Source organism: Nannospalax galili, unplaced genomic scaffold (assembly GCF_000622305.1).
Source record: "Nannospalax galili isolate Female #2095 unplaced genomic scaffold, S.galili_v1.0 scaffold7, whole genome shotgun sequence".
Classification (NCBI taxonomy): Eukaryota; Metazoa; Chordata; class Mammalia; order Rodentia; family Spalacidae; genus Nannospalax; species Nannospalax galili.
Window position 1 is genome coordinate 1213361 of NW_008359081.1, and position 17967 is coordinate 1231327.

Consider the following 17967-nt stretch of genomic DNA (forward strand, 5'->3'; position numbering starts at 1 on the left):
ATGGCTTTAGCTCCAAGCAGTTCTAGCAACAAGGAAAATAAAGGTAACATTGTCCTTACGTTTAAGGAAAAAAAGAAGAAAAAAAGTGATTGAGGAAAAGCCCAGCATTTCCTGATACCAACATCTGGAAAACAATCCCTCCCACAGTGCCACCCTAAAGCATATGTGTGCTAGGTGATTCTGTAGTAACGCCTGCATGTTCAAAACAGCCCCTTGATGAAGACAGTTTTGCTTTTAGGTTTGCCTCTGTATAGGACTCTCCATGTAAGGCAGAGCCACAGAACTAGGAAGCAGTTATGAAAAACATTTTTTACAAGGGACCAAACTTGTAATCTGCAAATGCAGTTCTCCCTGTCTGACAGTGGAACCCAAGGCAAGATTTGGATTATGTAGACCAGTGGTTCCTAATGTGGGATGCACAAGACAATCCAGGGTATAGCAACTAACTCATGGGCTTGTATTTATACTACCTTTCATGGCAGTAATCAATAAATGATGCATTACTATTGTCTAATTCTAACATATGAATTTACACTGGCACCCCATGTCTAACAGCATAAAGAATATAAAGTGTCCTAAGGGAGAAGTACAAATTGGGTGACTTGAATTGTTCACTTGGACCTTTGTGGATTATAGTATTGAGTTTTAACTAAATTGATGCTCATAAGATCATCGGGTGGCTTAAAACATTTCCTGTAATGAGAGGCTAGAGATGACTCAGCAGTTAAGAGAAAGGACCGCTTTTGTAGCAGACCAGAGTTTGGTTCCGAGCACCCATGTCAGGCAGCTTACATCTGCCTCCAGCTTCAGGGGATCTGATGCCTTTGGCCTCCAAGAGGCCCTGCAGTCATGTATACACACACACACACACACACACACACACACACACACACACACACACACACCAAATATACAGATCTCTCTATAAAATTTACACAAAAAAAAAAAAGAAAAATATTTCCTGCAACGAAATAAAGAAGCAAAAATAATATCAGCACAGATAAACAAGAAAATGGCGGTGCTGGGGCTGGAGATGCAGTTCAGTTGGTAGAATGTTTGCCTAACATACACAAAGCCCTAGATTTGATCCTCAGCACCACACAGAACCAGGCATGTTGTTGTATGCCTGTAATCTCAGCACTGGGGAGATGGAGACAGGAGGATCAGAAGGTCAAGGTCATCCCTGACTACACAGCAAGTTCAAGTCCCACCTGGGATACATGAAAGCTTGTCTCAAACCAAACAACCAAGAAGAGGAAGTGGAGGAGAAGCAAAAAGAGGAGGAGTATGAGAAGGAATGGCAGAGCTGACCCTCTGCTCCCTGTATGAATTCTGCATCAGCCACATGATCAGGTATAACCAGTGACAACTTAATCCCATCTGACAAGAAGACAGCGGAATCGAAAATTATTACACGGAAGACCATTAGAAACAGCAAGGCGCTACACCTTGAATGTACCTTGTACCTTAAGATATCAGCTAATGGTGGTAGTATAAAGACATTGTAATCATCATGATACTCTAAAATGAAGCATTCAGAACATGAAGACAAATGGTCCTTTCAAGGTTCATGCCTTGAGCCATGGGATATTCAGCACCTACAAAATCCTGTTACATATAATGACAAATATTTAAAAATCATATTTTTTAGCTTCTTATAGTTCAAAATGGAAAAGACAAAAGTCCCGTACCATTGCAAAAACATCTGTTCTTCCTGCCATAGTAAAACGAATTACTCTAATATGCAGAAAAAAGATGATGTCAAACTAAAATGCATTCTTTTGTCAGCAAATATGATTAGAAGACATATAGAAAACATTGCTGAAGACTGGAAAAAAACACACATTAGAACAAATTATTCAGTGTAGGAGGTTTGCTATACAGTCAATGGAGTATAGCTATTTCTAATGCATCTCAGCTTGAATATGTGCTAGATGATATTTTAATACTAATTTTTTTCTGAGCAATGGACAACTATGTTCCAAAGAAGATATAGTCTGTAAAATAGATGACTTCTTTAACAATAACAACAGCAACAACAAAAAACTATTTTATGGGAAAACAATGTAATTACCAATGAAGTGATGGCTTTGTCCTTGGACTCCTGATCTCACACCTACATAAGAAATATCTTTCTGTCTTCTTTACAGGATCCTTCCTCTATGGATCTCTAACTGTTGCTCCTCAGGGTTCTGTCCTGGGAGATTGTGGGGGAAAGTAGATTATTTTAGCCAGGTTTCATGTAGAAATAGGTGGATATGTGGAAGATTCACGCAGATTTAACTGCAGCTCTTGTTTTTCCCCCTCTAAGAATGTGATAGGACAGATCAGGGTTAGTAGCTTTCTGGAATTAGCCCTGTATTAGCATGATGCTTCAGCACTTTGGGGGACGAATTGTTCAGTTCATTTCCTTTGGACTCCAGAAACTGAGTACAAGATGAGGCCATTGTTAGATAAAACACATAAATTGAGGACCATGAATTTTATTTCACAGATTACCTAAGTAGGGCTGAACTGGTCCCAGAAATGAGGCACATGTAGTTTCATGTCACACCTAGGCTGTCTTTGGAACTGAAACACTGGCTCTTAAAAGGGCTAAGGGCATTGAAGTTCTGCTAGCAGCAAAGAGCTGAAGTTTAGGTTGCTTTTGATACCCCTCTCTCAGGGTGTTAGACACCAGAATTATTTGGAAATGGGAAATATGTGATAGAGTGTATTCTTTCTCCATTACTGCGGTCATAATATCATCAAGCTTTGTATTAAAAGACAATATAGACACAGAAAATAAACAGATCCTGTGTATGGCTCAATGAATGCTCAGAAGCTGAGCACACAGAGCATCCAGATCAAGTCACTGGCCATTACCAGCATCATCCCGTGTTCCTTCCACTATGATGACTTTTAACATCATTGGTGAGCTCTGCCTATCTTATTTTATGGACATGAATTCATGTAGTGCATATTACTTTATGACTGCCTTCTTTCATTCAGTCAGTGTTAAGCTTGCAAGATTCATCTACAGTGCAATTTATTTACCCAGCTCTCTTCTACTAGCCATTTGGGTAAAACATACTAGGTTTCTCTCTCTGTGTCTCTCTCTCTGTGTCTCTCTCTCTATCTCTCTGTCTCTGTCTCTGTGTGTGTGTGTGTGTGTGAGAGAGAGAGAGAGAGAGAGAGAGAGAGAGAGAGAGAGAAAGACCATATGTACAAGTTTCTTAGGAAAGAAACTACTGAGCTGAAAAGCATTTACTTTGAGATTGGGATGTCGATCAGTTTTACACCACATTCCTAACAACATGGAAAGCTCTGGGTTCAATCCCCAGCATTGCAAAAATAATACTTTGATTTTCTAATTTTACTACAAAGAGCCTAGATACCTGATTTGTTTCCTAGTCCTAGTCCTGAAAATGAAAAATGTGATATGGGAGGGCTAAGTGCAGCATTGCTTAAATGCATCCAAGCACATATTGCCTTGGAATCATCTGGGGGTTTGAGCAGGTGACTTGTTGCTTGCTGGTTTGAGAAGGGTGTAATTTAGATGTCAGACAGATCTAACTTTAAATCTCTGCTTAATCAGTATCTAATGTTTTTTCTTGCTTTTCTTACGACACGAGGAATAGTAATTATTTTTTTTAATATTTTATTATTTTTATTGTATGTATACGAATGTCCTGCCTGCATGTATGTAAGTGCACCACATGCATGCAATGCCTCACAGAGACCAAAAGAGGGCATCGGATCTCCTGGAACTGGAGTTATGGATGGTTGTTAGCCACCATGTGGGTGCTAGGAGCAAACCCAGGTCCTCTGAAAGAATAGTAAGTGTTCCTAACCACTGAGCCATCTCTCCAGCCCCTGGGAATAGTAATTCTTATTTCATGGGTCTGTGGTCTGTTTAAATGTGATGGACAAATATAGAACATTCAACACAGTGCCCAATACTGTGTGACTGTGAACGGCTATACCATTCCCCATTGCCTAAAGTGAAAAATGAGTATGCCCTCTACCTTGAACTAGTATAGAACAATTACCTTATAACTAAACAATTTGGAGCTACAATAAAATTTATTATTATAAGACTGCACCTACAGTCATTATTAGGTATACTGGAGATGAAGCATAGAAACCTGTGTGTCCCAGGAATGAGTTTTCGACATCATTCGTTTGGCAATAAGCTCTACACATCAGTCATGATGTTTCTATTAACCTATTATCGCTGTTGTTATTTTTCTTAAATGCCCATTTAAATAACCCTCAGCATCCTTTTACACTGATGTCAGGTTCAGCATGCATGAATTATGGAGTGGGAAACAAAAACACCAAGTCAAAGACTTTGGCAGGAGGGAGGAGATTATATGAAAATGAATCCTGCTCAATAGGCTAGCCCCGTGTGGCCCTGCACATTATTACACAGGCTCACAGTACCAGGGCTAGCTGCTTTATTTTCTAATCACTGTGTTTTCAAGTCTGCCTTCAAGATCATTGAGTGCTAAACTGTCTTTTTATCCCCAAGCAGGGTCAACTTCTCCAGCCTTCCTTACAACCCAGTTCATGCTGGGATAAAGAGGAAGGTAGGAATGTTAAAACAATAATACTATGGTCTGAGGCCTAGAACGGGTAATCAGACCCTAGCAAGGTAGAGCTGTTACCTGGGAGATTATTGGAAGAAAATAGGCCTAGCTTGCAATGACTTAGTTCGTTCCTACCTTCCTTGCTTTCTCCTTTTCATCCTACCCCCTGTGAGAGGACAGAATAATTCTTTTTCTGTGTTTATTTCTCTCTAAGAGTTGTGAGAAGCTTTGCACAGGCACTAGCTAAAGATACAGGAGCTTCAAGCCTACTGCTTAACTCACTGCTGGGTTTTAACCCCAAGTATTGAACTTAGATGGACAGCCTCTGTTAGGAAAAGCCCCTCTAATTCAATATGGTACTGCCATGCCTCAAAGAAAGCCAATGTTTCAAACCTCAGTTTTATGAAACAGGTAAATTAGGGGGCTATTGTTCACATAAAGTGAAGATTCAACATCAGTTCTTTAAACAATGAATAGAATATATCAAATACAATTTGGAATACATTCGAACTTTTGAAGAAGAATCTGAAACAAAAAGCAGAAGTCAGAAGAAATGGTTTGCACATTAATGTAAAATTTCAAAGTGCTTTTGTGAACATTTGTTATCATATTTAGCTGCTGTACCTTGTCATAAGGTCATTCAACCTGTTTTGACCCCAAATAGATAAAATGAAAAGGAAGTAAGGAATGGCATAGCCTTGACTTTTGATAGGAGCATCGGATCAAAGAGACATACTGCAGTGGACCATGTTCCAGTGGAAGAACTAGTGATTACCTATTTTATTCATTGTGGGTGGTATAATTGGGGTATAGAAGTGTATGATTGGCTTAATCCCATACAATAATTTCATAAAAAAACTAAGGCTGGAATGACACAGTATACGCACACCAGTGAGTGGAGAGCAAGTTTCAGCTTCACCAGGCCCTGGCCCTTTCACTGTAGGCCAGTCCAGTTCCCTCTGGCCAACTCTTCATCTTGTTGACAGTTGATGAAGAACACCAGAGGCCACAAAGGAACAGGTTCACTTGCTCTTATCATTCCATCTTATCAAGAAGCAACATAGCCTTTCGTGTGTGTGTGTGTGTGTGTGTGTGTGTGTGTGTGTGTGTGTGTAGGCCAAAGATTGATGTCAGGTGTCTTCTTCAATCACTCTTTATTTTTTGATACAGGGTCTCTCAGTGAATCTGGAGCTTGCCAATTTGGTTAGACTGGCTAGCCCAAGCCCCAGGAATCCTCCTATCTCTTATTCCACAGAGCTGGGACTATAGGTTCTAGGGGACTGAACTCAGGTTTTCACGATTGTGTGGCAAGTTCATTTGCAACAATGCAATGTACCTAGCTCTGTAACCCAACATTTCTATACTCAGCCTGACAACCTTGGAAAAATATCCTGGGCTAGCACCCAAGTTCCCATATTATCACAGAATGATACTTCTGCACCTGCCAGAACCAAGGCACCATGGCGTTGCCTTTTCCTTTACAGATCTAACAGAAGTTATTGGGTAAGAGGGGCCTTCAACTTTTACTACTCTTCCTTCTAACTTCTTTTTTTCTAAGGCATCCTTGCCACCATCCCCAGTTTTCCTGCCTGAAGTCAATTCTATAGGTGCACTGGAGCCCAACCCCTTCAGCGTAAGGGACATTCCATTCATCAATTGTCCCTGTTACCTTCACCCTTTCTCTGTCACTCTCCCACTGGTCCTTCTCCATCCACATTTAGTGCAAGTTGCTGTCATCTTAAAAAAAATGAACAAACCAAAAACTTTTGGCATCTTGGATGGATGGGAGAAAAGAAAAACAGAAGACAGATAGATGGAATGAGGAAAGGAAAGAAGAAGGGAAAAATCTAGTCTCTCTTAACCCTAAATATTGCTTTACCCGCCTCTTGAAACTATATAGTCTACTGGCTTCCACAAGGTTAAGCTTCTACTTCTTCTAGAATTCCTAATCTTTAACCTACTGCCTTCCATCTGACCTCTTACTTACACAGCTTAACTAAAACATCATCACTGACTTTTTTCCAAAATCTAATCCAAAATTCTTCTTTCTTTCTTTTCATCTCATTTGATCTTTCTGCTGACTTTGCACATTCTTTCTGGGGAACATATTTTCCCCTTGACCCTCAATCTCAGCCATTCGAGACATACCTATCTCTTTCTTTTCCAGGTCCTTCCTCTGTTGATTTCCTAAGTGGATTTCCTTGGGATTCCATCCTGGAAAGATTCTGGCATGAAGTAGATTTACTTAACCAGATTTCAAGTATAGGCAGGCAAATATAAGGAGGATTCTAATAGATTTTTAAAGTTACAGCTCTTCTGTCCTCTCTAAGAACATAATACGATGGCCGGGAGTGGTGGCACATGCCTTTAGTCCCAGCACTCAGAAGGCAGAGGCAGATCTCTATGAGATGAGCCTTGTCTACATAGAGTTCCACGCCATCTAGGACAACAGGGAGACCCTGTCTCAAAAAGATTCTCCCATTAAAAAAAAAAAAAGAATATAATAAGATATCTTAGGGTTAGTTGATTTGTAAACTTAGCCTTGTCATAGATTTATTTGGATTGGCTGGTGATTGCTTTTGGTAATGTTTTGTTTGTTTTTGTGTGGAGTTTTTGTTGTTCTTGCTTTTGAAACAGAGTCTTGCTATATAGATATTCGAGGCTAGCCTCAAACTAGTGATCCTCTCACCTTAGTCTCCCAAGCACTGAGATTACAAGAGTGAACCACCATTAGTATTATGGAAGGATTCCAAGGCATTCTTTCTGATAATTACTTAAATTCACTTCCTTCTAAGTCCAGAAAGTGGCCCACTTTCACTGTCATCAATTTGATGTCCATCTCCTCCATGCTGTCTTTCACATCTATTATCTTCAGTTTAGAAGTCTCCCCTGAGTTCCACAAACAGCATTAACTAGATAATAATAAATAGAAATCCCCATGGCATCTTCCACTTCATTCACACACTCTTGCTTCCTGATGCTCAGTTTTCAGTGATGGCACTCACTCACTCATTGGGGCCGTGAAATAAGTCTTCCTTGACCCTGACCCACTCTCAAACTCAATTATTAATTCTGGGGCATTTGCTTCTTTAATATCTCTCAAATATGTCCAGTTATCTCCTTCCCCAATTCCCCCCATACCTTCAAACTCATTAACTCTCATATAAGCTATTAACTGAAACCAAATAGGATAACATAGAAAATACAAGAGTAGCTGGGCCAGATGGCACACACCCTTAAACCTAGCACTTGGGAGGAAGAAGCAGGTGGATCTCCGTGAGTTGGAGGCCAGCCTGGTCTACGAAGTGAGTTCTAGGTCAGCCAGGGCTACATAGTGAGATGTTGTCTGAATATATATATGTATTCATATTTATATGTATTCATATGTATATATACACACACTACACTTATGTATATATGTGTGTGTGCTGAACACTGTAGTTTCCTCTTTTTTGGCAGTATTGGGAATTGAAAATAGGGCCTCATACATGCTAGAAAAATGCTCTACCACTGAGTTATAGTTCCAACTCTGTGTATGAATAAAACAATAGAAAATGTCTCAATAATTTTACATGGGTCAGGGAGATGACTTAGCAAGTAAAAGCACTTGTCATGCAAATCCGATGGCCTGAGTTCAGATTCCCCAGAACTCATGTAAAATCTGGGCATGGTGGCACATGTCTGTAATCACATGTGCCATTGCATGTACCTTCACATACAAACATGTATACACATCATATGCACACACATATAAAAATATTTTATAAAAATAATTTTCTATGGATTGTATGTTGACATAATACTTGTGATATATGACATTAAATAAGTTATTACAATTAATTTCACTCTTTAAACTACTAGACAATTTTAAATTATGTACATAGCTTGAGTTGTATTTCCATTGGACAGCACTGTTCTAAAGGCTGGAGTGTGCCATCCACAACAGAGCTTTAAAAGCCTCTCAAAAATAGACTGATCTCGTGTGTGTGTGTGTGTGTGTGTGTGTATGCATGTTTGTGTATGTACATGTTTGCGTGCACATGTGTGTGGATACAGGTGCATATGTGCAGGTGTAGAGGCCAAAGGTCCACATTAGGCATCTTTCTCAATTGCTCTCCACCTTATATTTTCAGACAGGGTCTCTCACTGAACCTGGAACTCACAAATTTAGCTAGATAGGGTGGCTAGCAAGTCCCAGGCATCCTCCTGTCTCTACCTCCTCAGTGCTTTGATTACTGGTGTGTACCTCCATGTCACCTTTTACATGGGTGCTATGGATCAAACTCATGTCCTCATGCTTGCAAGACAAGCCATTTCCCTAGCCCCAGACTGATTCTTGCCCCAAAATATAGTCAAGGGTTAGCAAATGGAATATTTTCCTCAAATTCAGAGACTTGTCTTAACTTGGGGGGATCAGGTTAACAGAGTCCTCCCTGTTATGAGGAACTTCTGCTCGATGAATAAAAGTATAGCTTGTAAGAAAGTCCAATATATTAAAATCAAACTTACAAAAAGGTCCTCTTGAGGGAGTTCAGCATCCTGGCATATAACCACATATTAGACTACTGCCTTCTATTAAATGGAAATGATCTTTAAGGGAAGGGGCCGTAGAGTCACTTCTTTTTATTTCTCTCCACATCACCTGCTATGTTGCTATGTTTGGAAGTTGTTTATCATTTGGCGGGCTATGGATTTGGTTAAGTTTCCTATCAGCTACTTTCTAACATCCTGTATCAATGAATGCTTTAAATCCCCTGTACTACCTGAATGATGACGTATGTACTCTTTTGATTTCTAGATGCTCAAAAACCAAAATAAAACTGAGGAATCATCTTTTATTTGACTTGGGCCTATTTTTCCATACAGAGTTTAGCATTAGGCAAATGAGTGCTTAGGGGGCTAGTGGAAAAAACTTTAAAACAATGGAAAAAATTAATTCATTGATTCCATGCTCAATACACCTATTATCAATCTGTAAGAAATGGATGTTGCATTTGGACAGAAACCAGCAGGAACATGTCTAACAATAACCTTGGGCAGAATTCCAGTTGACCACAGTAAATAGCCAAGGAAGCTTATGTTCATTTATTTTCACCAATACGGAACTTTAAAATCATCTTGCTTTGAAAATGCATGCTGCCTCAAGTGGAAAAAATAGACAGTGATACTAGTAAAGGGAAATGTACTTATGACTGGAAGAGCAAACATTTTTTTAAGTACTAGTGGATGAGCATCTACATCCCAATTGACATAATGCACCTTCTGCAAGACAGCAGTCTCTTGGCACTGCTCCACCTTGAAGTAAAACCTGAAATGAACTCCTGCTAACGTAGCAAACTGAACCAGCCCTTTTTATTTCCAAGGCCTTCTAAACTGATCCATGGCACATCCATCTTCATGGAAGTGACTATTGTAAGCTAGAATTACAACTTCCTTTGACAGTAGACTGTACCCCTGGAAGAACTTGATCAAGGTCATTAAATCCTCAAGCAGTTGTCAGCGCAGCTGGGCCTTATTAGGAAGGGTTTATGGAGTACCTTCTAGGCCCAGAGGATTTGTCTAGGCATAGTCAGAGGGCTGGGGAGATTTGAGGATGGTCCATGCCTATGAGGAATGCTCAAGGAGGATTGTTACATCATATCACCCAAGGTCATTCAGTTTCTCTTTTGGACAGCTAAACTTCTGAGTCACCTTGCATCATGTTTAAGCAAGAAAATATTAAGGAACAGAAAATCAGGTGAAGAGTAAATATCATAACAGCGGAAAGGAAAGTTCTCAGAAACATTTCCAACCAGATACTGTGATAATAAGGGCAATAAGGTTATATTCCTAAACTATAGACCAACATAAAAGTGAAATAACTTTCCATTATTATTTTCCTAATTGCTTCAGCAGTGCTAATTTATTCTATTTACCTCTCTCCTTCTTTTGGATTTTTCTGTGATCTAGAATAGTACACCTGGGAAGATTTCATAGATTCCTTCAGAAAAATTTTACCTTTAAATATGATTCAATAGCATCAATATCATTATCAATTTGCTCCTTTCAGGGATCTAAAATACGGATTTCTTTAAAGCCCTGCTTATTCAAGAAATGCCAGTTTCTGCCATCCTTTCAACAACTGAGAGAAGTGATCTGACATCTGAAAAGGAATCAGCGTGGCCCCTCTCCAATCCTTTATGTACTTTCCAAAGTTACTTAGGCAACTCAGTAGCCACACCTTGCTACAGCATGGCATAAGTGGCCCACATATGACTAGGGTGGTTAGCTTGGGTGACAGGAGAAACAGAATTTATAGCATTTGGAAGATGGAGATATTAGCAAAGCTACATGATCAATAGAAATGACAAAAAAAAAAACCACACACACACAAGAAGAATTGTTAATTTCATATTTTCCTGAGACTCTCACTATCCTCAACACACTTTATTAAAGTAATTAACATGTGCCTTACTTACTGAAGTTAAATCTCAAGCAGAGAAAAACTTGCTATAATGAATACAGTGAAATTTAGAATATAACCAATTTAACAGTGAGAAAAGTTTACTCATAACAGAAAAGATGCTTCAAAAAAATTTAGTAGTGGTTCATAAGGTTTTTAAAATAGTTTATTTTTCATTACTTTTATTTTATGTGTATAAGTGTATTGTCTGCATGCATGTAAGTGCACCCATGCCATACAACGCCCATGGAAGTCAGAAGAGGGCGTCAGATCCTCTGGAACTGGAGTTTCAGACAGTTGTCATGTGGGTGCTGGGCATCGAACCTGGGTCCTCTGCAAAAGCAGTCAGTGCTCTTAATCGCTGAGCCATCTCTCCAGCCCCAAGTGGTTTATAAAGTTTAAGCCTGTATTTCAACAGTCAAGGTCAGTAGCCCATAGTAATGATGGGAAACATGGAAACTGCTTATCAAAGTAGACCAAAACAATTACTTCAACAGTTTAATGCTACACATCCTTAACATTCCTGTGTTGTGCATTGTATACGATATATTCTCTCTCTCCCTCCCTCCCTCCCGAAATGGAAAGAGAATGAATCTTAATTGAAGAGTATGATATTAGGGAAAGATCTTGTACTTCAGGTATATTGCTCTGGGTTCAGTACCTAGCTCTGACCCTTCAAAGTGACCCGTGAGAAGGTACTTATTCTCTCCATACCTCAATTTCCTTATTTCTAAAATGGATGGGAGGCAAAGATCTGACACTGCTGTTTTTACAAAGTTCTTGTGAGTTACCATCTAAGAAGGGTTATCAAAAGTCAAAGTGGAAAAGCAAACTGGACTTCCTTCCTCTGATTATCTTTGCCCACCTCTCTCAGGTCAACCAAACAAGGAACAGAATAGCTAAGAGGTGAAAGGGAAAGATGTAAACACAAGAGGATGATACACAAACTAGCGTTGGATGCTGCCTTTCTTTTCCTGCCCTCTACCTCTGTCCTGACCCGAAAGTATGTAGTTTCAAATTTATACATTGCATGACTGGAGAGTTGGCTCAGAGGTTAAGAGCATCGAATGCTCTTGCAGAGGACCCGGATTTGATTCCCAGCACCCACATGGCAGCTAACAACCATCCTAACTCCAGTTCCTTGGAATCCAATGCCCTCTTCTGACCTTCTTGGGCTTTGCACAACATAGGTGCACTTACACACATACAGGCAATACACTCATATACATGAAATAAAAATAATAAATACAATATTTAAAAAATTATACATTGCATTTACTTAAAAATATTCTGGGAGATCTTGTAATACACCTTTAGGAGTCTATTTTTTCAATTCTAAACCACAAGTTGTTTAGTGACTCAGAGGAATCCTTTAGTAAAAAACTTATTAGGATGGTTTATATTAGATAAGAATACAGATGCTACATGATGTGTGTCATTCAGTAACTGGCTAAAGGGCTAAGAAGAAATTAAGACTAAGCTGCCCTAAAAACATGCTTCAAAAATTAGAGATGGAACAAAAGCTCACAGTGCTCTGATATGACTTCGTTTCCCTGTTTTTCAGAAAGTTGGTCCAAGCCTGCCTTCAAACCTTATTAGCCCTTATTAAGAAATGTAGAGGCTCAGGTCTGCTGGTGGACAACAGAATTATTGAATGCAAAGGACCAAACTCTCAGATGGAGAAAGGTGAGTTGAATTCTAAGAGTGGCTCTTTATACCTAATGAGCAGGGTCAGCCAAGGATACAGCATACAAAACATAAATCAAGCAAAGTTCAAAGTAAAGGGTGTATTTCTTTTCTGTTCCTAACCAAACTCTTTCCCAGAGCTCTAGTCTGTGAGAAAGGAAAACACAAGCCCATCCATTATCATTCTTACTATCCCAAGGCAGTGCTCTGCCTTTGACTGGGAGGCCGTGTTCTGCCAATGTCCAAACATTTTCTTGTTTTCAAGAGACAGCTGGACTCTATCTTTTCTTTGATTTCACCTTCTACAGAACTGAGCTCCATCATGATGGTTAGCATTGAAACTGTAAGCCCTTATTGTGAGGTCTCACAGAAAATTCTACACCCCAAAAATATCCTTTTTAAAAAACCCTCTTCCCAGGGTCAAACTCCAGAGCCAATCAAAACACAGTACCTTTTACTTGGAAGAAATCACTGAAAAAAAGGATAACTTTAGTGTGTCTCTTGGATTTGGGGGTTCAAGGAGCAGTCTCAACTTCCAGAGGACTTCAAGCCTCAGAAAACCCGCCTCCCATTTGACATTTTTTTGATTCTTTGAGGCCACTTGCTGAGGTGATTGAGAACAGACTTCCCCATTTACCTAAGAGCTAATGCCCAGTGGCAGACAGTGAGGCTGAGCCACTGGGATGCAGTCAGAGAGAAAAGGAAGTCGAGTGCCGTGCCGTTTCCATACTCTCATTCTTAAAGGCATGCGGCCCCATTCTAAATAAATGTAGCGCCCCCAGTTTTCCACTACCTGAATAGAAACCGTCACAAGCACACTCCGGAAAGGTTCACAATTCATGTTAAATGCACATTATTTCTAAATACATCCTCCTTCAGGGACTATTTATTTATTTATTTTGAAAATATCAAACGAATGGGGAAGTTTTGCTTCCATGTCGTTTTTCGGGGTTTTTTTTCCCCCCTAAAATTGGCATTAGGTACAAAAAAAAAACCCAAAACAGTTGAGGACAGAATTATTTCTGATAGAATTTAGAACTTCACCAGGGACGCAGTTCAAGGTTTGTGAAGAAGAAAACCATTTTAAAACTGTACTGTAAGATTTTTACCTCTAGATGACAATACACCTAAAAGGAAGGGGGGGGCATTCTCTCCTCCCAAAGCACATAAAAACACAGCATATTCCATATTCCATTCTGAGCAGCCCGTTTCGTACCCAGCCAATACAGTAATGCTTTGTAAGCTGAGAGCAGCGACCGACCGGTATAGGAGCTAAGTATAAACAGCTGAGAAGGATTAGGCGGCAGCTCCTTTCTCATTTACATGAAAATCCTGTAAGCATCGTTTCCTTGCTGGCTGTGGGCACAGAAGGAACTCTTTTGTGCCATAGCCACACATACATTTCCCTCCTTTGTCTTTACTTACCAGTCGAGGCTGTGGGCATGTGTGCTCTATTTCCTCCATGGTTTCTGAGGGAGGCTCATTGGAAAGGGATTTTGGGATACCTGTTTCTGACTCAGCATCAGTGGTAAGTACTGGCATGGCCAGCGAATGCTCCCTCTAGCTCTATACCCTCTGGGAGTCTCCTCCCAGGCAGAGAATGTTTTCTTTGTCACGTATTTTTTTCTTCCCAACCCATCCCCCTTCTTCTTCCCTTCTTTTTGTCTTCTCTGGGGGAAGTAAAGAGGTTACCCCACTACACCACCCCTTCCTTCTCGGAGAAGCCCAAAGGCAAGGCCTCAGTTTATCACTATAACAACCAGACGGCACTGGCGCGTCTGGTGCGGATACAGTATCCTCATTTGCATGGAGCTCGCTGGTTGGTTACTGTCATCATAGTACCACTCCACCAGAGAGCGGCCCGGTCCCATTGGCTGGCCTGCCTTACCCACGGGGCCTGAACTTGCCGCTGCTTTTGTTTCTTGTGTTTAATTCAGTTGTGAAGGTCTCGGTCCATGCTTGGTAAGGACTTGGTACGGCTGTACTTCTTAGATAAGTAAAACTGTTTCCTGAAGGGTCCTGGATGCCTCAAGAAAGAGCTTAGCTATAGATCTCCATTGAAAAACGATCATGCCCCTGGCATGAGTGTATGATGTGGCTGGTGTCAGAATATTTGCTAAATAGGAGTCACCCTAAATACAAAGCCACTTTTAAGCCCAAACCCACTGAGCTAATTGCCAGCTGGCTTCTGAGGGCCTCACAGGGAATTCATTGCAGATACCTGAGTGTTCACCCTCTGGACTGCTTAAAGCAGGGACTCCGGCAATTGTCTAAAGCCTGAAGTAGCCCTGAAATCTATCCCTGGGGCTGCCATGGGAAGAACTTTGAGGGAGGTAAGTTGTCTTTGACAGCCTGGCCCTGGCCTCTGACTGCCCACCACCCCAAGCTGCTTCCTCCAGCAACTCTTTCCTCTCTAAGGAAATCTTACTGTTGTCTGTCCTTCAGTGCACTTATCTAGCATCCAGATACTCCCATTTTGTCAGTCTTAAGTCTCATTTTTTTTCTAAGCACCCTGCTCTCTTCCAAGTGCTCATGGCAATCAGAACACCCCAGAAGGAATGTTAAAGATGATGTGCATTAGCATTTACACAGCCTCGGAACATCCTAAAGATATACATTCAAAAGAAAGAACTTGCAAAGGTATTTGTTCTAGTGAAATGTCTTGTCTAGGGGTAATAAAGAATAAAATCACTAGTATTTATTAAGTGCAGATGCAGAGCTAAATACTTTACTTAGATCTTGTTTAATCTTCGATAAGAACCTAAAGTGGATCCTATTATTATCCACACTTTATAGGTGAGGAAATTGCAACTTAGAGTAATCGCTCAGGGTCTCAAAGTTCTTAAGTAATGGAGCTGGCATTTGAAGGATTTAGGGTGAGAAGCAGGGATTCAGCAGGTATAGTAGAAGAAGAACTAAGGAAGAGTCCATTTAAGACAAGTCCCCATGCTTCTGCACCTTTCATTTTGGTCTACAGACATGGTTTTCATCCAAATGTGGTTCTGGAATAGCAGTGACAACATCAGCATCACTACCAGGAAACTTGTTAGAAAATGGAAATTATTGGTTTCATGGTAGATCCCAAACCAAATTTAGTAGGTTTTAGATAGGGCCAGAGCTGGCATTTTAATGAGTGCCTAGGTAATTCTAATGCTGAAGGTATGGGGGACCATAATTTGAGAACCAGTGGTCCAAAGGATAGGATAAATATACCAGTCCTGTCTTTCACAGAGTTGTAGGAGATCAAATGGACAAGTTAGCATGCTTGGTGAATTCAAATGTGTCATGTTAATATAAAGAGACATTGTTTTTATTACTCCTGAAGTAAACAGAGGGCTAGCCCTATAAGAAAAATGGATACTGCAGCAGAGAATTGCTTAGGTTGACAGTTAAGAATCTGCCAGTTTAAGTCAGGATGATATCACTTGGCAGTATATTACTTATGCTTAAGAGAACTCCAATGACTAGAGAGATGGCTCACCAGTTAAGAGCACATAGTGGTCTTGCAAATGACCCGAGTTCACTTCCCAGCACCCACATTGGGCAGCTCACAACTGCCTGCTTCAGGGGAATTCAATGCTTCTGGTCTCTCCTGGCACCTGCTCTCACATGCACATGCACACACACAAACACGCACATTCATACATATAATTTGAAACAAAACAAATCTTTAAACAAAAGAGATCTCTAGTGATGCAAAAATCTCAGCAACTCTTGGGTCAACTAGAGAGGGGCCATTTCCTTCCTGCTAGGGCTTTACACTTTTGCTATCATGTAATAGCCCCTTTCCACCCACAGTGGGTGATGTGAGCATGATTTTGTCATTCTCATTCTTGATATATTCAATCTGGGTGCTTTCTATGCCTTAGGGAAGTGGTTCTCAAAGCTTAGTCCACCAAGGAACAGGAGCAGCAGCTCTGACATTTCAGCCATTCTCACTCCTCATTCCAGACTTGCTGAATAAGAAACCTGAGGTAGTGGAGCCCAAGAATCTGGGTTTTTAACAGAAGCTCCTGGTTTAGCAGGTATTGTGACATCTGCTAAAGTTTGTGAACCATGCACTAGAGTCACATGTTCACACTGGAAAGCACCTAACTCCAACTGCATTCTGGGTCACTGAGCTGATGATATGTTTCCTAATTGATCCCCTAATTCCCACTCTAGAATAGGAGGTTCACCATAGGGTCAGAAGTTTGCTTAGTTAGCTATTTTCTGTTATCTAGCCAGGTCCTCTGAAGTCCTCTTGCCCCAGAGCCTGGACCGTGGCCTTAGAACCCCCTGCCCAAGCCCTTTCTGTCTCAGTGTGCAGTCACCCTCTCCACCCTTGTGTTTCTTTCCCTGTCCCAGCAAGCCGAAAGACTACCAGTATTAGTTTATTTTCTGTTGCTGTGATAGAAACACCATGACCAAGGGAACTTATAAAAGGAAGAGTTTATTTAGCTTATGGTTCCAACAGGCAAGAGTCCATCATGGCAGGGAGGCATGACGGCAGAGGTAGCTGAAGTAGAAGTAGAAGCTAAGCACTCACATCTTCAAGCAGGCACAGGAATCAGAGAAGAACTGAAGATGTGACAAGGCTTAAGAACTCTGTAAGCCTACCCCCAGTGATGTGCTTCCTCTAGCATGGCCACACCTTCTAAGATCTCCTAAAACAGCAGCACCAACTGGGGAGAAAATGCTCAAATACTTGGAGCCTATGGGGGACAGTCTCATTCAAAGCATCACACTACCTCTGTGTAGTATGTGCCTCTGTATAGGATGTAGATCTTAATGGAGTCACCCATGTTAGAGTCTTATTCATTCTAAGTCCTTGAACCTGGCAGGTCAGACTTCTAATTGACCTGAGGGACAACTGTATAACCAAGTCCCTAAGTACTAATCCAACTCCAGCCTAGTCTTGACTTCCTCCTGCTTCTCTCCCTGCAGCTGACATTACAGATATGTGCTACCACAAGTGGCTGCATTACTCTTATAATTAGGAACAAAAAGAAAATTATTCATCTATACACCCACTTCTCAGATGGTTTGGGATGTTCTGTGTGACACACACACACACACACAAATCAACAAATTTTAAAAAATGAATTATATTTGAGGAAGAAGCATAAAAATTTAACATCATGTTAATTAGTAGAGGTGATAAACATTACCGTTGAAATCTACCCAATTACTTTATAGACATACACAGGTGCCAAGGATCGAAGTGCAACCAATTATAGCTAGTAATAATCAGATACATACAGATTAGAGACACATGCGCCAACATCT

General features: G+C 40.6%; 1 protein-coding gene across 3 annotated transcripts in view; it reads right to left on the minus strand.

Moving 5' to 3' along the window:
* Positions 1-17967, minus strand: part of Pcyt1b (phosphate cytidylyltransferase 1, choline, beta) — a 103095-nt gene that overhangs the window by 65315 nt on the left and 19813 nt on the right. The window contains exon 1 of one of the 3 annotated variants that reach the window (XM_008822723.3): positions 880-894. The exons of 1 other annotated variant lie outside the window; for it this stretch is intronic. Coding sequence is in view for 1 of the 2 variants with exons in the window: in XM_008822721.1 (XP_008820943.1) it covers positions 14125-14241 (117 nt within the window). In the remaining variant the exon portion in view is untranslated. Of the gene's footprint in view, positions 1-879; positions 895-14124; positions 14462-17967 lie in introns of those variants that run through there. One more of the 3 variants, XM_008822721.1, reaches the window with a different exon arrangement.